This window comes from Opisthocomus hoazin, chromosome 1, assembly GCF_030867145.1.
Source record: "Opisthocomus hoazin isolate bOpiHoa1 chromosome 1, bOpiHoa1.hap1, whole genome shotgun sequence".
Classification (NCBI taxonomy): Eukaryota; Metazoa; Chordata; class Aves; order Opisthocomiformes; family Opisthocomidae; genus Opisthocomus; species Opisthocomus hoazin.
The window spans coordinates 84741834-84763943 of NC_134414.1; the positions used below are offsets into that span (position 1 = coordinate 84741834).

General features: G+C 39.0%; 1 protein-coding gene across 2 annotated transcripts in view; it reads right to left on the reverse strand.

Moving 5' to 3' along the window:
- Positions 1–22110, reverse strand: part of PUDP (pseudouridine 5'-phosphatase) — a 77203-nt gene that overhangs the window by 34839 nt on the left and 20254 nt on the right. For both annotated transcript variants that reach the window (XR_012764722.1, XM_075428073.1), the window contains exons 2-3: positions 14918–15136; positions 1535–1764 (exon numbers count right to left, since the gene is read on the reverse strand). Coding sequence is in view for 1 of the 2 variants with exons in the window: in XM_075428073.1 (XP_075284188.1) it covers positions 1535–1764; positions 14918–15136 (449 nt within the window). In the remaining variant the exon portion in view is untranslated. The remainder of the gene's footprint in view (positions 1–1534; positions 1765–14917; positions 15137–22110) is intronic.

Sequence of the window (22110 nt, forward strand, 5' to 3'; positions counted from 1 at the left end):
AATTACAGAATCACAGCCACACCTTCATCCAATTGAAAAGCATGCATCACACACCTCTCAGCCTGCTTCCAGGCTATGGTTATAGGTTCCACCATACAACATTATAGGAACATAGCCTCATTTTTTGTTACCTAGACATACACTTCAGTAAGAAAGAATAATTTTATATGAAAGTTAAGCTGTGGTTTAAGCTTGTTTTCAACTCCTCTCTTACTGCCTCCAAAACCTTGGGCTGTTTCCCAATATTTGCTCTCAATTGAGTATTAACGATCAAAAATCATAGCTACTTGAATCTACAGTGAGACTTACAGCCTTGCTGCTCAGATTCTTCAACATCTGGAACGTACCATACCTACCAGGCCTACTCACACAAGTACCTAACACGTCCATACAACCGCCATCTGCATGAACACGATCATGTGCGTTTGCTATACCTTTTCTAAACATCAAAGTTTTCAAATGAAGTTGATGCACATACACAGAATATTCAAGAGAACTTGCAACAGAAAACAACCCAACCCAAAACCAAGAACAGCTTGGTTAACACTGTTCATAGTATGCCACATTGCATCAAATTTATTTCACTGTGTATTCCAAGCCAACTCAAATACCGTTGAGACTCTGGTTGAGAACTTCAAGTATGAAAGGTTGAAGAATCTTACCTAATCATTTCATATGTATTTGTGTAACCATTTTTTCCTCAATAATCCTACTGAGGAAACAACAATCACAGGCTAATCCACCTAAAGTTGTTCCTCAAAAATTAGTATGTAATGCGTTTTTCTGTGGTAATGAAACTCCAAAACTTCCAAACTTACATTCCACTCAGGACAGACAGGAAGTGACAAAAATATTTTAAGAAGAAAGGCAATTTAATTTAAAACAAAAGTGAAGACACCACAGTAAATAACTCTCAATTCATCTTTTGAATACTCTCCCTACAGATTTCTACTTCAGAATCAAGTTTGGAAAGTTATATATAAGAGAGAGAAAATAAAAACCTCTACTATTTGAGAAAGATTGCTAAAACTGATGGGTTTTAAATCAGAAAACAAGAATTATGATATCAGAGATTTAGAACGTAAGAGGAAAGAGATGGCTTAGGAAAAATATATATCCTCTTTACAGAGAAGTATCTCTAATGTTTAGACACTTAAGAGGTAAATCAGCCATGAATGTATGAAAAATAAACTGATCTATGCTTAAATAACCGTTCCAAACTTTGAGTGGTGAAGTTCAGCTTGCAGATTTATGCATGGAGCAGAAAATCATTATACTTTCCTATTACTGCACACTACCATGTAGTAAATCAGCAATCTGCATTACAAACTTTATAGTGGGGGGAAATGATGCTTTTCAACAACCTCTTGCCTGAACAGCCCAAATGTCTTTGAAAACACAGGTTGCTGATTTTTATAGTGTTTACATTAAATCTTAATCCAAGTATTTATCCTGTTAAAAAAATAAATAATCAAATATAGCCCAAACTGAATATTCCTAACCTTTCAGTTAATGTGTTCCCTCCTCCTCTTACCTTCTCTGGAGGTGCAGGAGGGTGAAATCTCTTCGCACAAACTAGAAATGCATCAGGCTGCGGCTTGCCACACTTCACCTCGGGGTCATCTCCCAACACGATATGATGAAAAAGACCAAAGAAGTCTTTGTGTCTGGCTGTTTTCATCTGAAATGTCACTTCAGCTGAGCTGGTGGCAACAGCTATGGGTATGTCATGTTTGTGTAAATGACGGATCAGCTTATCAACCCCTGCAAAACAAGTACATATATTTTATTTTTATACATATCCAGATATGTAGGTACATGTATTAGTATTTATACCTACTTGCAATATATTTAGCAATATTCCAACAACATTGTCTTACTGCATACAACAACCTATTTCAATCAGTTACTGTAGAAGAAAATTCTTGCTACATCTGAAACATTCCTTCTCCACACAAAAATTATGGAACTTTCCTCAAGGTATATACTCGTTCTGTCATCAAATGATGCCGTTCTCAAAATACGCCAAAAATGGCTTCAACATCATTGTGTAAGTACACCCACTAGAAGCTCATTAAGCAATGTCCCCAGCATTATGTATATTATTTCATACTCCCTGTAAGTGAGAGAAAAGTGCACAGGGGAACATTTTCTTTTATACACAAAGCTATGCTCCTGGGAAAAAAAAAAAAAAAGCCACAAACAAATAACCCAAACAAAAACCCCAAAGTCAATGAAATATACTCTTCTCACTGAATGGTATAGTTTTAATTTCTGAAGCAGGTATCCAACTGGCATAAACCAGCCTCTAAGAGAGATCCGTTTCTCTCTTTTGCAATTACTAGAGCAAGCAACGCTAAGCAGAGGAGGGGAGATGTCAGTCACAGTTGTTAATACCAGAGCTTTATCTATTGATGCTGTGAAACCAGAGTAATGAACACCTCAAACCTAATGGGTAGAAACTTCAATCTGATCCAGTCTTCCAGGGAAGGTTAACACAGGGAACAGTGAAAATACAGCAGTCTGTGTAAGAGGGAAATATACTTCATTATTCATTGCAAGTTTTGAGTTTCCTATGTAGAGGTTTCCATGCTTCTCTGCTGCAGCATTCTGAATGCTGGATACCTCCCCCAGACAAAACAATTAGCAGCATCTAATGCAGAATGAGTGTGGATGTCCGATCATTACAAAGTCACAACAGAATTTATCTACAACAATCTCTAACAATTGCTCCATTTTGACAATTTCTATAAACATCAATCTTATCTGCAATACATTTTTCCGAAGTGTAGTCATATTCTCAACTTTGAGAAGTTATAATTATTACTCATAATAAGTACTAATAATAAGTACTACCGATAATAGCGTGTAGATCAGTAAATGAGTGCATTAACTAACCCATCTATCTGGAAGTAGGACCTGTAGATGTGGCCCTCTGCAGATCTATTCTCTATTCTCCAGAATCTAACCAACCAATTAATAACTGACATTTGCTTGTATTTGAAGACAGCCTCTAAACTATAAATACATGTATTTCTGTGATGTTAGATTTCCAGTTGGACAGAAACAACAGCAGTGTTATTCCGCCTCTAATGTCAACGCATCACCTGTTTAAAAGCCTTCCTATGCACCCTTAAATGGTTATACTAATAAGCAAGTGCATTTTTTCCCAAATGATGCTACTCTGTCCTCTCATTGAAATATGATGTTAAATACAAGTTAACTTTTTATTCCAGATGCAGATTATGTCTTCATTCTGAAACATGTGAAGTAAGCCTACATTAAATTAATAGAAGTACAAGATCTCTTAATGTAAAGAAGAAACCTGATTGTCTCTTTTTTTAAAATAAAATGCATTAATTCAAATGAATTTATACTAAATAATCTGCAATATTTCGCTAGGCTAGCACATCGTGTATGTAGTAATATAAAGAAGTCTAAAGATTACGCAGGTAAGAAGACTTCTCCTATGTCCTTGCTATGATACAGTTAGTTTACTCTGAAGCTGTGCTCTTTTCAAACAGCTAATTTTCTTCAGTCCCACTGCATCACAGCTTCAGTTCATCTGTCACAGGGTATGTTTACTCCACGTTTCTATTGCAGGTAGCCAGTCACAGAAAAGCACTGTTGCAGAAAGATTATTTCGTCAGGGTTCCCTCTTATATTCCCGCAGCACATGTCCTGGTTTCGGTGTGTAAATGTGTGTGTGCGTTTGCTTTCTCTCTTTTTGGCTTCCCTCGCTACAAGGGAGCTAAAATGCAGCTGTCCCCAGTAGCTCTAGAGAGCAAAGATATACATTATTCAGAAAATGCACTTTAATGAAAATACGCTATTTAAAAAATGACTATTTGCACATGTGTTCATACAGCAAAACAGATTAGAAAAAAATACAAGCAGAAAATCAGTTGCATGAAAAAAAATTAAATTGCATATGGAAGAATAACTAGCATAACTTAAAAAGCTCAAGACACTAGCACTTGAAAAATATTTTCATTCCAGGTTTGTTATTTCTTGTAAAAGCTATAGATCAACAAAATTCATTTTTGTTTGGATCAGTTACCACCAGTATAACTCCAGACACTTCGCTACCACATAAAATTACTGACACAATTATTGTACTAATTCAGCATATAATTCTTCATTAGGAAGATAATACCTTTCTCAGTATCTTTCTTGTCCTTTTTTTACAGAAAACATCAACAGAAGGGGAAGTGGACAACTGCTTTAAAGATCTGTAAGAAACTTCCCCTGGTACATACTTTGTCATTATATCCTTTATAGCTACACAGATTTTTCAATCAAATGAAGACTTCAGTTACATCAAAAACAACCAGCTAAAAACTCAATGGCTATGAAGAAGTATTCCTGCAAACTTGTTAACTTCTAACTTACTTGTAGCTACCACGTAAAGGATCAAGGCCCATCCACCAAAGAGGGACTTATCTGCTAGGCTTCCTGGGATCATCCTCCACCCCTCCCTACCTGAAAGCCACATGCAGCAAGTTCTTTTTTTTTTTTTTTTCCTTCCTTTTTCTTTGTTCTTCTTTTGGTTTTCTTTTAGCATCTTTGATCAAAAACAGAAAATAAAGAAAGATCAAAAGAAATTAGGGTCTCTATTATTCCAGCATAAAGATACACTCCTAATGTGGTAGACGCACAGTAACAGGCAGTACAACATAAATTCTTCAAGTAAACATAAAAAAGTGAGGAATAAATATCCCACACTGCTATGCTTTGTTTCTAAATGTACTCTTTCATTTCAAATAATCAAAAAGGTAAATACTGTTTTTTTCCTCCATCTCTTTAAATATTAAGTTTTAGAACAGACACAGAAGCCTACTGTATCATACATATAATAGATAAATACTGGTGACTATTGGAAAGAAAAATAGGTGAAAAGAATTGTAAATTGAATTTAGTTACAGAAGCTGAAAAGAAGAAGGATCAACTTTAAACATTAGCGTCTTTAAAACCTTATTAATCACCAATATCAATGAAATTAACAACTTTGAGTAAAGAAAAATAAAACTAACTAACAGAAAGCAATTTTTTCTTCTGAGAGCACAGATGCATTTTAAAGGAAGAGATCAGCACTTTTGTTCTGAAAGTTGCAAAAACCCTATATATATATATATATATATTTTTTTTTTTTTTTAAAGGTAGTATTATTCCTTTGTTACACTCCCAGCATGGTGTTTGTTCTCTTCAGATTCAGCTGAAACCATGGTGACTAATACATTGGATCGACTGACAAAGTAAAATTAAGACTTAGACTGGACAAAACCCTTGGGCTAACTGTCGCATTTTCCTTTTCATTGACTAATACAAACATGTACAGCAAGAGTTCAGGAAACCAAATAACGCTATGTTAAAATGATCTAACAATAGTCCCTATCTAATTATTTATACGCTACTAAAATAGTGTTTTCTACATAATTTTTTTCAGCTATATTTCATAATTAAACAGCATTATTCAAATGAAGTGAAAATTAACAAGACATAACTCCTGAGAGCTAATTCAAACTGATGCAAAACAAAGGGAAATTTTATTTTCCTTTTAGCATTATACCAACATGAGTTCTGTGTAATACAGAATACTTCAGAATGGTGAACAACACAAAGTTTCGCTACATTTTATTTAATATAATTTTTTATTTTCATAGCATCCCTTTTCCTGTGTTCATCTATCACTGAACAGAACACTGTTCTTAACTTAAATCACTTCTGTAACTCCAGATTCAGACCTATTTCTTGTGAAATGCCTCCAGACAAATAAGGAGATAATATAAATCTCTTTTTTTTCTAATGTCTCCAACCAAACTTTTGTCTTGCAAAGGATTTTTTATTTTTCTCCTTTCCTAAATTGAATTTTCTATGAACATGTTATAGCAGACTGTAAGAATGCTTTTCAAGATAGAAAAAAATGTGATCTCCATCATAAACTGGGCAAACATATGAGATAGGGAAGATGATTATTCATGCCACTTCAGCACTGAACCGTAATTTCAGTTTCCTCTGTTCACCAGTTGAATGACTTCTGGTGTTCATATTTCCACTTCCAGACGATTCATTTGAAGGCATAACTACACCATCAGGCAGATAATCACACTCTAAACTCTGCCAGTACCTTAACCTGAAAATCCACTGTTTGATGGTCTTATAAGCACAGACAAAGTCCTACAGTCTTATAGCTTCAGGAATACAGCTGGCTTTTGTACTGCCAGTAGAGCGTGCAGGAACAAGGTCACATACACGCCCAGGTCTATACAGACAAAATCCCACTGTCTCTTCTAATGTCTGTTTCAATTCTAAAAAGATGAACATAAGCTATGTACAAAAAAGCCCTTAAAAAAATGAATGGAACTCCCCAAGGCCTTCTCTTAAGTAAAAGCATACACTATGAATAGGACCACAAGAAGTTAGTATCCCAAAATTTACAAGGTAGCTTTTATGAAAGTTAAGCTTCAAAACTACATTACAGGAGCTCCTCCTACCTGGCCGAGCAGGCCTCAAATAAACAAACAATGGCATTTTCAATGGCAAATTCTTTCATGAACATCAGAGTGTAGCATCTCTTTCTTGCATCTCTTTAGTCCTTCCTTGGGTGCTACCTAGGTACTAATTACATACAATTTCTAGTTAATAGTATTTTAAGCATTATGCATTCCCAGGAAGAGAAACAGGAAATCAGTGGGCAATAAAGAAGACAATGTGTGTATGTGTGTTATGTCTTTTTTAAAATTTATTATTTGAAAGCAAATATGTTCTGCTAGGAAGGACATTTAGCAGACACATCCCCATTTTTCCGACGCTCAAACGAAACCCGAAAAGCTCACAGGGATTTCAGTTGTGCATCAACCATCATAGATAATATTCCTTGATAGTTTCCAACTAATTTAGCCTACTGTGTTAATCACTTTAAGAACATTTTGAGCAAGCTGGAACACAGAGACATCACATATATTAATATCTTCTGTTCTTCCAAATGAGTATTGTCCTTATTCAAACAATTAGTGTCAGTGATCTAATAGTTATAGAAATAGTGTAACTTAGGATTACTGTAGTTCAAGATAGTAAATACCGAAAAAACCCAACCCAACCCAACCACCATGAATACAGCATATTCCTTATACTAATTAAATGCAAGTAGCCAACGAAATCAGATTATACTGTGGAATTCCCATAGATTCTGACTGTTCATTTTCAGATTCAAGTTAATGTTCAAGCTAACCTACTACAGAAAGCTAAAGGCTACATGTACGGAAATGATGAAAAGCTTTAGATAGACTTAAAATAATCATTTTGTGTCTTCGTATTCATAATTGCTTTTTCAGAAAGTAGCAAATAGCAAATAGATATATATTGCAAATAGCAAATGGATATTTTAAAACTGATATGAAGATGACTTTCTATGTCCAAAAGCTTATCCACAGTTCAATTAGTTTAACAAAAGATATTACTTCACATTCAAAACCTTCTCTCACACAGGCCTCAAATCACAATGTTTATAGTAACAACATTACTGCTATCTACAACTGCTGTGTATCCTTTGGCATAGTTTTGGGGACTACAGAAATACTTTAGAAAACGTGAACTATTTACAATGTTTTACTTACTAAAGTGTCTTATCTCCCTTCCCAGTTAGTTACTCGTTATTTGATTATTTTTCCAGTTAAATTCCTGTGCTATTCTTATTTTTTCTCTGTATTTTGTAATTGCAGTAAGTAATTTGGTCTCCAGCTAATTTTAATTGTTGAAAAAATACTCATTCTCCTTAATTCAATAAGCTATACAGAACACTATCATCTCACAATTTAATCACGAATACTATTAGTTACATTTATTTTATTGTCAACTGTAATTATAAGTCAAAGGAATAACTCTGTCCCTGAACTTTTTGATAAGAAACGTATTTTCTCAAAAAATGGGGTAGGGTATTGAAACATTTTTAATGAAGAAAACCCCCTATATTTCATGGGCAACCAAACCTCTTCCTGTGTATATTTCATTGTAGCTATATATGCTTGAGTTTTCGGGGGGGGGGGGGGTGTTATTAATTTATTTAATTACTTTGAGATACTCTCATCCAAAAAATACTAATTTTTGTTTTGCTTTTTGTATCATGTTTGACTAGTCTATTAATCTGCTACCTCTTTTATACTGTTTCCCTTTTCCTTCACCAGTGTATGTGCATGTTTTCTTTCTCTTTCCCTGCTGTACACTTGGAGCTCATCCACACTATGTATGCATACCTACATGCACACATCCGTGCTAATAGAATTATACTTGGTAAGTATTGTAGCTGAAATTCAGCATATTCTGCACAAGAAACAACATACAGATTTTTTTAGAGAACACTGTCTTGATCAAAACAGACTTCTACCCTGTGCACTGAAATTTCCATTGGAAGAACTATGCTGGTCACCATGCTCTTTCTTCGTGTAGCTTGCACACAAATTATGAGCCCAAATACAACTTCATAGTTTTTTTCCACACTTTCAGCACTCCTTCCAAGATCTTCAAATATATCTGTCAGAGTATTGCTCTTCATTCACCACTGCATAGACACAGTTAGCTTTCTACTCACACTAACAGCACAAGAACAGAGGACACTTGACCTCTGGGGCACCAAAATCAAGGTCCTTTAAACACTCGTATTCAAGTCTACTTCATTTTGCTGTAATGTTACACAAAACAAGCTGTCCGAGAGCATTCAGTGAGTTTTTGGAAGAAAAGATTTACTGCTGAGAAAAAGACTAATGGAAGCCAAAGCGCTCCATGCATTGTTTAAATTAACTGTGTACATGCATTATGCATGTCTTGATGATTTATGTCCAATTGTGCACAAACCGAAATCTTAAGGATAAATATAGCCTCTGTATGAAAAGACTACTCCTCTTTTTCAAAGTCATTTACAGTTCCGACACTGAATGTGATATCAGACCAAACTTAAAGCTTTTCAAGTTTTCATCATTCTCTTTAATCAAAGAAAAACTAACATTACCACTAAGAGCTTTGTCAAGTCAACTGGATTTCTAGCCAATTTGATGATAATCATTTAAGTTCATAAAAGCAATTCTATGGTAAAAACCTCAGCAGCCTCTGAACACTAAAAACACCCAACAAAGAAAAAAAATAAAACAATCTCACTTAGAACAAGAAGCAGCTGTCTGTTCACTTAGTGATTAAAATCCATTTTTTATGTAGTCTGGTGTGCTACAACAGTTGCAAGCCCACCAGCACCGTACTATACATTACCTACTTCTGCTCTCAATCTTCAAGCAAAGCCAGCACCGCTGCTGTGAAGGTGACAGCGTGACAGAGGTGGGACTATCCACCATCTGGTGTAATTGCCATAAATGCTTTAGCTTGGTCAGTCCTGAATTGTCAGGCAGTTTGGCTAGATGATTATTGTACGTCCCTTCCAACTGAAATAGTCTATTTATTCTATTTCTGAATCTCTTGACACTATGGAAACACAACTCTCAGATCCATCTTTTTTATTCTGAGACATTGCTTAAAAATGCTGTCTGCAATGGCATGTTACCCTTTCACTGGGCTACAAAAATGGAGGTGGAAACTAATAACCTACTCCTCATTTTGGAAGGTAATTGTCTATTTCTTGCCTTAGTCTTCACTGGCAACCTCTCTCCTCTGCCCTCCAGAGTCGATGGACTGCAAGATGGAGACCAGAGGTGCAAAGTCTTTCCCACTGTAAGGGAAGACCAGCTTCGAGACCACCTGAGGAACCTGAACATACAGAAGTCTATGTGACCTGACAAGATGCACCCCAGAGTCCTGAAGGAATTGGCTGATGTAGTTGACAAGCCAGATTCCATCATATTTGAAAAATCATGACAGTCGAGTGAAGTCCCTGGTGACATGAAAAATGGAAACATGGTGCCCATTTTTAAAAAGGGTAGGAAGGAGGACCCTGGGAACTACCGACGTGTCAGGTTTACCTACATGCCTGGGAAGAGCATGGAACAGGTACTCCTAGAAGCTATGCTAAGGCACAAGGAGGAGAGGGAGGTGATTCGAGACAGCCAGCATGGCTTCACCAAGGGCAAGTCCTGCCTGATCAACCTAGTGGCCTTCTATGATGGAGTGACTACATCAGTGGACAAGGGAAGAGCTATGGATGTGATCCATCTGGACTTGTGTAAAGCCTTGGACACAGTCCCCTACAACATCCTTCTCTCTAAATTGGAGAGATATGGATTTGACGGGTGGACTGTTCAGCGGATATGGGATTGTTTGGAAGGTTGCAGCAAGAGGGTAATGGTCAACAGCTCGATGTCCAAATGGATGCCAATGACAAGCAGTGTCCCTCAGGGGTCCATAGTGGGACCCGTGCTCTTTAATATTTTCATTAACGACTCAGCGAGATCGAGTGCACCCTCAGCATGTTTGCAGATGACACCAAGCTGAGTGGTCCAGTTGACACACCAGAAGGATGGGATGGCATCCACAGGGGACCTGGACAAGCTTGAGAAGTGGGCCTGTTTTAATCTCATGAGGTTACAGAATCACAGAATCACAGAATAGTAGGGGTTGGAAGGGACCTCTGTGGGTCATCTAGTCCAACCCCCCTGCCGAAGCAGGGTCACCTACAGCAGGCTGCACAGGACGTTGTCCAGGCGGGTCTTGAATATCTCCAGAGAAGGAGACTCCACAACCTCCCTGGGCAGCCTGTTCCAGTGCTCCGTCACCCTCAGAGGGAAGAAGTTCTTCCTCATGTTCAGACGGAACTTCCTGTGCCTCAATTTGTGCCCATTGCCCCTTGTCCTGTCACTGGGCACCACTGAAAAGAGCTTGGCCCCATCCTCCTGACACCCACCCTTCAGATATTTGTAAGCATTTATTAGGTCCCCTCGCAGCCTTCTCTTCTTCAGGCTAAACAAGCCCAGTTCCCTCAGTCTCTCCTCGTAGGGGAGATGTTCCAGTCCCCTCACCATCCCTGTAGCCCTCCGCTGGACTCTCTCCAGTAGCTCTTCATCTTTCTTGAATTGGGGAGCCCAGAACTGGACACAGTACTCCAGATGAGGCCTCACCAGGGCAGTGTAGAGGGGAAGGAGAACCTCCCTCGTCCTGCTGGCCACACTCTTCTTGATGCACCCCAGGATCCCATTGGCTTTCTTGGCAGCCAGGGCACACTGCTGCCTCATGGTTAACCTGTCGTCCACCAGGACACCCAGGTCCCTCTCCGCAGAGTTGCACTCCAGCAGGTCCGTCCCAAGCCTGTACTGGTGCATGAGGTTGTTCCTCCCCAGGTGCAGGACCCTGCACTTGCTTTTGTTGAACCTCATCAGGTTCCTCTCTGCCCAACTTTCCAGCCTATCCAGGTCACGCTGAATGGCAGCACAGCCTTCCGGTGTGTCTACCACACCTCCCAGTTTGGTGTCATCAGCAAACTTGCTGAGGGTACATTCCAACTCTTCATCCAGGTCGTTGATGAAGAAGTTCAACAAGACTGGGCCCAGTACTGACCCCTGGGGGAGACCACTTGTTACCAGCCTCAAACTAGACTCAGAGCCGCTGATGACAACCCTCTGAGTTCTGCCATTCAGCCAGTTCTCTATCCACTTCACCGACCACTCGTCCAGCCCACACTTCCTCAGCTTCCCTAGGAGGATGTTATGGGAGACAGTGTTGAAAGCCTTGCTGAAGTCCAGGTAGACAACATCCACGGCTCTCCCTTCGTCTACCCAGCCAGTCATGTCATCGTAGAAAGCTATTAGATTGGTCAGGCATGATTTCCCCTTGGTGAATCCATGCTGACTACTCCTGATAACCTTCTTTTCTTCCACTTGCTTCATGATGGCCTCCAGGATAAGCTGCTCCATCACCTTTCCCGGGATGGAGGTGAGGCTGACCGGCCTGTAGTTCCCTGGGTCCTCCTTCCTGCCCTTTTTGAAGATTGGAGTGACACTGGCCTTTCTCCAGTCCTCGGGCAAGTTCAACAAGGCCAAGTGCAAGATTCTTCACCTGGGTCAGGCAACCCTTGGTATCAATACAGGCTGGGGGATGAGGGGATTGAGAGCAGCCCTGCTGAGAAGGACTTGGGGGTAGTGGTGTGTAAAAAGCTGAACGTGAGCCCACAACATATGCTCACAGTCCAGAAGGACAACCATATACCAGGCTGCATAAAAAAAAACATGGCCAGCAGGTCGAGGGAGGTGATTCTGCTGCTCTACTCTGTTTTGGTGAGACATCACCTGGAGTACTGCATCCATCTCTGGAGCCCTCAGCACAGGAAGGACATGGACCTGTTCAAGCGGGTCCAGAGGAGGGTCACAATGATTATCAGGGGGATGGAACACCTCTCCAGTGAGGAAAGGCTGAGAGAGTTGGGGGTGTTCAGCCTGAAGAAGAGAAGGCTGCAGGGAGACCTTATAGCAGCCTTTCAGTACCTGAAGGGGGCCTATAGAAAAGAAGGGGAAAATCTTTTCAGCAAGGCCGGCTGTAATAGGACAATACCTTTAAGCTAAGGGAGGGTAGATTTAGACTAGATATAAGGAAGAAATTTTTTACTATGAGGGTGTGAAACACTGGAACGGGTTGCCTAGGGAGACAGTGGAGGCCCAATCCCTGGAAACATTCAAGGCCAGGTTGGACAGGGCTCTGAGCAACCTCATCTAGTTGAAGACGTCCCTGCTCACTGCAGGTGAGTTGGGCTAGATGACCTCTAAAGGTCCCTTCCAACCCAAAGCATTTTATGGTTCTATGATGCTATTAATAAAGAATTATATCTTCTCATCTTATTGCTCTCTAAAAAGTACCAGAGATCCTTCTGGCGGCAGAGACTCTTAGTTCACAAAATCAATAATCTCATTTTAATCTGGACATACTGAAACATGCATGGCCATAGAAAAAATATAAAGTAATAAATTTTACACAATTTAGCACCTTTGACAACTGTGTAGCTGATGTCCTAATAAAAGCACTTTTGGGTTACAATCCTTTAGGACTTAATGCAAGGGCCAGATGTTTAAAATCAGCCAAACAGACAGCAGGATTCCAACTTTGCAGCAAATTGACTGTTCTGTAGGGGTGACAGGCTCACTGAGCCCAGCATGGACTCACTAGAGTTTCCTACCGTTAGAACAATAACGGCAAGGAAAAGATTATATGGTAGAAAGTCTGTTTAACCACTAAGGGCACATGAATCAAAGGCAACATGAATCAAGGAAACAATAGCTAAACAAACTAGACTGCTGGTTGGATGGAACTGTTCAAGAAAAAAATACAGAGCTCATTCTATATCCAGAAACAAGTGCTGTTTGGACTGATTCACTTTTTCAATCATCATCATTGGTCATCATTCAGCAATGCTCTCCACCAAACCAAAACTGAATCTTATTTTTTGGAAAAACTGTAGAAACTGATAGAAAAATAGAACTTCAGCTATTAATTGTCAAAAGATGGCCAGAGACTCAGCATGTCAGAGTCATCTTACGCCATTAATAAATATGACAACTAACTTTCACTTTCCTGTATTTACCTGTAACTATCTGAAAGATCAGCTTAGTCAGAGAATATTGTAAACTCAAAATGCCATCAGTCTTACATCTTACACAACACCTGCATGAAGTCCATTCTGAATTAAAGAACATTAAGAGGCTGTAGAATAAATCCACAAAGATTGCATCAATAAATATCTTTAGAAGATATAAAATGACAAAGGAAAAGCATCAGATTCAAAAAATCTGGTTATCAGGCTGAAGAACAGGTCAGTCTTTAAATAAACTAAATAGTAAGTAGCCGGAGACACTTCTTTCTAGATTATTAGCTGACGTCAACCCAATTTTCTCAAAATTCATGGCAATTCAGCTTGTATCTCATATGCTGCTACCAAGTAAAGCACAGATCTCATTACTTCAGTGACTAAGGCTGCCTTTGGTCCTCACAATAAAGTATTTAAGTTCACACCAAGTCCGCTTTAGAAAACAGCCTGAAGAAAGTTATCACATGTATTTAGATGAACTGAAGAGATAATCAGTTGAACAATTCTGCTGGTGATAAAAATATTTACTTGCTTATCCCAGTAAGAATTCTACTTGTTTCATGTGCAATAGCCCAGCTTCAGCAATGGCAGGAACAGCACAAAACTTCATGTGTTCTTCAGCTAATCTGTTCCATCACCTTTCTGCAACTCTGTTTAAGTTAGCAGTAAACCTAGCTTTAGGTATCGCTTGTCTTGCATGGCTGAGGATTCTTCTCTATGCATTTCAGACGTAAATGTAACAGAATACAAAAGCTTGAGTTCACATCACTGATTAAGATTCATCCTCTTGCTTACGTTGAGGTACCTGGTTTAAGCTACTCATTCGGGCTTCCTCCCCAGTCACTGGAAAAAGACATGTATCTTCAGCAGGTGATGAAACTTACCTGTCTTAGAATAACGTGAGAAAACCTCCCTCTCCATTGACAAACAGCTGGCTCAGATGCCATGCTTCAGTTTCAGTGTTCAGGTTAGGCGAGATTAATCCCAGCTGAAAGAATCTATGGGCTCATACACTTGCCTGCACATTTAAAAAGCATACTTGTGCTGAACAAAGTCAGACTGCACTCATAGCCACAGAAAATTAACTTGCTGAGTTACACAGCTGCCAACAAGAGTTACAAAGAACATTTAGTTTACAAAACAGAATTAATGCACATTTACCTAGTCTTTCTTCTTCTTTTAAAACATAGAAAAAAAGCTGTTCTTCAAGTAAACAAGAAAAAAAAAAAGGTTTCAGTACACTTTAACAGGTAAATAACAGGTAGAATTGAGTAAAACTTGCTAAAACAAGAGCGATGAAACTGAATCTGTAAAAGAAACTGTTCTGTGTAGGGCAGATTAAAAACTTCTGCCTTGGTTAGCAATTAAATAATTTCATAAACAGTTTATAAATACTGAAGAGAAACATACCTGGCATCAACTCAGCAGTAGGGAATATCTTCTCCTGCTTCATTTTACTTTCATGTAATAACTCTTCTTTGGTTATTGGAAGATCTAGAACATCTCGAATAATCTGTGCCCCTTCTAGGGCTTTTTTACCCATGACCAAGGATTTCACGTCCCAGGTATAGGTCTTTCCAAAACGCCCACAGATCTCTTCAAACACTGCTGTATACAGATGCTCAGTATCTGCCAAAAACAACAACAATAAGAAAAGATTAAAACCACCTACAGCCATCTGAGCAGCCAGTCTTACAAGGAGGAGAGGACTAAATAAATGGTCACAGAGTGAACTGCCTGGAGACAGAGGGCACATCAAAGCGGACAAAATTGCCTCCCTTTATTTGCAAAGGGAAAGCCAGCCTTCTAAAATCACCCCAGAGGTACCTAGGTTTTTCAAGCTGTTACTTCTGTGTTACAAAAAGGTTACTGATGGTCACAACAAAAAAACACCTGAACCTGCTCTTTCATCACCCTACTTTACTACACAGTTTAGCAAGCAGTGTCTTAATTAAACTACTCTATTTATTCTTTGCATGAGAAAGAAAAGGGAAAGAATCTAGTACTTGGGGGATGTCATTACATATTCCATGTAAATTGGGAAAAAAAAAAAAAAGATTTAATTATTTAAGAGTGTCTTTGAACATAAGCTTCAGAGGGCCTTCAAAGACACCACAGTCATTATTACAGTGCTGCTGGCACTTCTGCATTTACATGTGATTACTCAAGCAGAACACACCCACTTGTATTTCCAGGGGGTTTCTGGCAAGAGTAAACTTCAGGCTGAATTTTGCCAGTGAAACTATCAGCTTCTATGTCAAAGGTGGTTTTAGTTTTCAAACTATTTTCTTTTTTTTTTTTAATACAAATAAATAATCCTTTCTGTCTTTCCCCCCAGAAAATCTTTGAAAAAGAAGGTCAATAACATTTAATTTAACACTAAAACGGGGAATAAAAGTCCTTTGAACTCTTGGCTTCATTTCAGCAATGATCTTGAACAGTGGCCTTTCTACCAGTCTGTTTATCTTTTTAAGTAGCCTCCTTTGAAATGCCAGCTACTGCTGTTAATCACCTTCTCGTGCATGTCTTTGCCTTCTGTATCTCTAAAGGTATGTTTATTACTATCACTATAGCAATGAAAGGCAAAAGCAAGGAAAGAAAGTAGTTGCTCTTATGAGATTTATTTGGAGAAATTAGGGACTTCACTTATCAACATGTCCTTTGTCATGTAAAAATATTTTTTATAGTGATAATAAAATAGTGAAATTATTCATGCGGACATTGCTTCACTTTCTCAATATACAAGAAGTATGCAACAGTTTAAACTTTAAGCTTTAACACAGATACCAAGAAGAAGACAGACTGAAGAACGAAGAGCAGAGCACATGACTACAATATACACAAAGATCTTCCCTGTAGTCTGACAAATGCTTGCCGCTTAACCACAGTAATCTGCTTGTCCCGAGATCAGCAGATGATTCCGATCTGAAATCAAATGAGAAACATAGGAGCTGTTTCCCATCATTGCACCTACCATCATGTGAACACACAGCAGTGCAGAAGACACATTGTGCCATCTGCCACTGCACTCTTCTCCGTGTTCCCCGTCAGTAACCACAAAGGATGTTGAGCCAAAAGACCAGCTAAAAGGGCAATGTACCTGTCTGGACTGCTTAGCAGGGCAACAAATGGCTCACAAAACCCTCTTAGCTTAAAAATGAATGAAAAAAATAAAATAGCACCTGTGCTACTCTTTGCAAATGCTTCTTCAACAACGACACTTATGGAAAAAACTTAAGAGCAATCCTGGAGATGCATAAATCACACAGGAAAGGTACCACAGCAACTGGGCTTTGAAAAGTGTTAAGCTGGCTAACATCAGGAAGGAAAAACAACAACAAAAAAATCCCTCAGTTTGGTCCTGGTCCTCGTCTTGCCAGGTGGTACACTCTGTGAGCTAAGGTGAATTAAGAATACAATGTTTAAAGGTTCACAGTTCTGTCTTTCCTTTTTTCTGATACACTGACTTTTCTTCTGTATCTCAGACTCACCAGGTGAAGGACATAAAATTCTTACCCTAAGGTTAAAATTGAAACTGAAAATTAATGCTCTTCCATTAAATAATACATAGCAAACTAAGCAGAAATAAAACAAAACAAGGAATCAGTCAAAAAGTGTAACTGTAGAACATGATAATTTTCCTGCAGGTCTCTACAATAATGACATGTTCACCTATTTGAAAGTAAAAGACTCAACTGTATAGCTAAAGATATTCAATTTAACAGCCTCCTGCACTTTAAATATCGCATACCAGGCTTGTGAACAAAATTTTCTTATTCTTCTTTAAGAAATGCTTAACAATATGCAGATTGCAGACCTAAAAATAATTTGTTTTGTAATGTTGCAGTTTGCCAACTGAAGAGCACTGACGAACAAAGTTAGTCAAACCTATTACAACAGTTAATTGTTATCCTATTCATATTGTGTTAGAATTTAGTTTTCTCAGTGCTGAGGAAAAAAAAAAGCACAGCACAAAACAAACAAACCAACTATCCAACCCCAAAACCAGTCAACACACCACAACTGATCACTGCCTAAATTTAATTCAAACGTGAGCTTCTCTCACATATTACTCACGTGTTTAAAGCAACACAAATGATTAAACAAGCAAGATGTCAGAAAGCTTTCTTCCCTTCCCTCTCCTCGTTACTTATCTGTTAAAAGAATTGCCTTACAAAACCTCCAACTTTTCTTTCAAAGAGATGACTTTTACTCTGCCTAAAGTTATCGCATTTGGACCCTGGACATCAACTTGATTGCAATGAAAACTATCATCATTTCAAGATTCATGACCTCTTGTAAGATTCTATGTATCTGTAATTCCTGAGAAACAATGTGATATTAATTCTCATGACTGGACGAGAAAAGCATAGACGGGGACATTTTATTTGCTTGAATAGACATTTCACTACAGCACACGAATAAAAACTGAAATCTGCGGGAAAAAATTACACACACATGAGCACACACACACACTGCAAAATCAGAATCTGAGGAGACCACTGCAGTTCCTACATACATACATACATAACAGAGAAGGACGTATGTTCCTTTTGATTGAAGACAAAGGAAAATCTGTATGTCCCCCTTATAATTAGACAGCAGTAAATAAATACTAAATAATGATACAACTTCAAGATTTCTTATTCCCGTTGAAATGGAGGAATCTCAAAAACAGTGCTTGATAAATACAAGGTAGGCTAGCTTTTTTGCCACTATAACAAGAAATAAGCCATAAACTCTGATCAGTCAGTTGTTTTAAGTACAGTAAGAAACTGTAATTTCAAACTACTATAAATCTGCAACACAATAAGAAATTAAATCTAATGCACACACATGAATATAACACATCAAAGAAATAAAACAAGCAAGAGGAATTAGAAGTTCAATTCAAGTGCCTAACTGTAGGCACCTACTGGTATCTTAGGCACCCTAGTATGTCCAAGGCATCCACACACTGCTGACACTAAGAAAAGCGATCTGGGCAGAGACTCACACCTTACTGCATGAGCAGCTGGATGCCCTGCAGCATCCAAAGTGGTAATAAACATATAGATTACAGCAAGTGGATCCAGCCCCAGCTGCCAGCTTCTATCAGGAACACAAGCTGAGAACACAGGAGGACACATGTGGCAGTGGCATGTTCGAATAGGGGGAAGGAAAAGCAAGACTTCTTAGCCCTGGTACTTTGCAGTAAATGTATGACCTCAACTTCATTCTCTTCTGCCTTTCAAAATACTCTTCATCTTTCTAGCTCTCGTCCCTTGGTATATCTTTTACATGGACATTATCAGCACTATGTACTGTCCATCCACTCACTACATTTCACTGGGAATGAGTGGTATTCATTCCCTAGCTGCATATCATCTTCTAGTCATTTTTATAGCAACCCTTTTTCTATATAAAAAGCACAGTCAACTTCACTGGTGCTGTTTACAGTGCATAAAAGCCAGTCACAACAAACGCAAAGAAAGTGACAAGAATGACAGAGGCACTGGATTACTCAATTTGTGATCTGGCACAAAAATACGCTGACACATATTCAGAAAAACCTACAGGTCACTTGGCATCAGACCACAGCGCATAACTGGAGTGTATCATCTGTTCAAACCACTGCAGAGTCAGAGTTAGAAGTGCAGATCTACCTAGGTTAGGGGTACAGCAAGCATCAAGGCAGTATCTAAACCTCAAGTTTATCAACCACTTACACAAGAAGACAGTTTAAGACAGAAGATTATGACTTCATGAATGAACATGTACCTTAATTTTTTCACCAGGTTATACACCTTCTGAATTTATTAAGATGATTATACTGTAATTCCAAAATAATCTTTAATTTATCTCAGAGATGAGGTTAGTAGGCATGAAAGCTGATCTTAGCCACAGCTCATCTTAATCATTGGTTCTGAGTTCTTTGTTTGAATAACACATCCCATCTTTGCATCAAGCTTCCCAGATGACACACACCTACGATTTATACTTGTGCTAGGAGTCTAAACAAAATTTTAATTGTGTACATCCAATATATTCCAGTAAATCAAAAATCAGATCCTGGATACATAAACTCTGCAAGATTTTTATTTTGATGGAGGCTAGAGATACAATCAAAGCCAAGAAATTTAATCCAACCAATAGGTTTCTTGTGCCCACACCTGAGGCAGATTTCTGTCCATATGTAGAACAGAACCATCTTCAGTATTTAGTTTAGACAAATTCAAACACAATTAGCCATTTTTACCAAGATTTTGGCCCCAGACTGAGAAAATCCCATTAGATTTTGTCCCCATCAATACTGAATGCAAAGATGACTATGGCTTTGTTTTCCTATCAGTCTTTCACAACATTACTTTAATCTCTTTAGGCTATGCAACAGTGTAAGAAGCCATACAAATTACTGAAATGCTAATTTTGGGTATAAGAGATAAACATAATTATAAACCAGAACATAATTATAGAAATGGAAATTTTTGCTTTGCTTTTTACAACTCATTTGGTGGCATTTAGCACAGTATAAAGTGTAAACTTGCAAACAAATCTATGCAACTGTTGAAATGGTGGGGGCAATCAACATTCCAGAGAGTATTAGATATTTCTTCTGCTCGTGGAGTTATAGTAATAGTAATGACATTTACATTTTTTCTCATTTCTGGATTTAAATGTAACACAGGCCTTTGCGTGTTTATTCTCCCACTATCAACTGAACAGTGTTAAAGTACACAGGATTTAAACACAGTAATGGCAAAAACAAAATAAGTGACAGATTTGCCATCAGAAAAACTAAGCCAAGTCATGAATATCACTTGCAGAACTCAGTCAATGGTCCTCCAAGCTTCATGCCCCCCTAGTTCAACATTGGCAAAACCATGAACTCACGGTTCCCTTCCCTCTCTCTCCATCATACAACAGACGTGGTTGATCAGCTAACTGACCAGTTGTGTCAAGCCCGTGAGACTCAGGAGTATAACAAATGCTGCAGCATGAAAGCCAGGGAACGGATGTCTCCTAGTAAGGCTCTGTGCTCTAACGACATCTGTCATCAAGCCTGCCGCTTTGCAACACCTCTCCCTGCAGGCAGTACACGTTCCTAGCTTGTTCAAGTACAGAAGAGAACCAATTCTTGAAATATATCCATATAACTGAGGATATGAGTATCAATCAGCGGTACATTCACCACATTTCAAAATGGTATGTGGACTATCACAGAGTTTAGCAAACACCACTGCCAAGAAAAAAAACCAAACATATAACTATCCACAAAACTTGCAAGATCCTGCTGATGGTTTTCATAGAATATCTCAAGTTCGAAAGGACCCATAAGGATCATCGAGTCCCACTCCCTGCTCCTCGCAGGACTACCTAAAGCTAAACCATATATCTAAGAGCAGCGTCTAGATGCTACTTGAACTCTGACAGGGTTGGTGCTGTGACCACTTCCATGGGGAGCCTGTTCCAGTGAACAGCCACCCTCCCAGTGAAGAACCTTCTCCTAATGTCCAATCTGAACTTCTCCTGATACAGCTTCAGTTCATTTCTTCATGTCCCATTGCTGGTCACCAGAGAGAGGAGATCAGCACCTCCCCCACTGCTGCTGCCCTCGAAGAAGCTGCAGACTGCAATGAGGTCGCCCCTCAGCCTCCTCTTCTGACTCCAGCTGTTCTTTGTAATTCTTGCCCTCAAGACCTTTCACCAACTTGGTCGCCCTCCTCTGGCCACACTCTTAATAGTTTGACGTCCTTCTTATACTGAGGTGCCCACAACTACACACCATACTCAAGGTGGGGCCGCACCAGTGCAGTGTAGATGGGACAATCATCTCCCTCAACTGGCTAGCTATTCTGTGCTTGGTGCACCCCAAGACATGGTTGGCCCTTTTGGCTTCCAGGGCATGCTGCTGACTCTTCTTCAATTTGCCATAACCCAAACCCCCAGATTTCTTTCTGCAGGTCTCCTCTCCAGCCTCTCATTGCCCATTTTATACACATAACCAGGACTGCCCCATTCAGGGAGGAGAATCCGGCACTTGCTCTTGTTAAATGTCATATGGTTGGTGATTTTCCAGCTCTCTAGTCTGTCCAGATCTCTCTGTAAGGCCTCTCTACCTTCAACGGAGTCCACAGCTCCTCCTTTTTAATATCAGACAAACTTACTAAGGTACATTTGATTCCTGTGTCCAGATCATTTATAAAAACATTGAAGGGCACTGGCTCTAAAATTGAGCCCTGGAGAACCCCCTGGTGATTGGCCACCAGCCTGATGTTACCCCACTTACTGCAACTCTTTAAGCCTGACACATCAGCCAGTTGTTCACCCATCATATTACGGGCTTGTCTAGCTGTATGCTGGACATTTTGTCCAGAAGCATACCAAGAGAGACAGTATCAAAAGCTTTGCTAAAGTCCAAAACCACAATATCTATTGGCTTCTCACGGTCAACTAGATGGATGACCTTGTTATGAAAGGAAATTAAGTTGGTTAAGCAGGACTTTCCCTCCCGTGAACCCGTGCTGGCTACGACCAATGACTGCATTGTCTCCCAAGTGTTTTTCAATAACTCTGAGAATAATCTTCTTTATAAATTTACCAGGCACTGATGTGAGACTGAC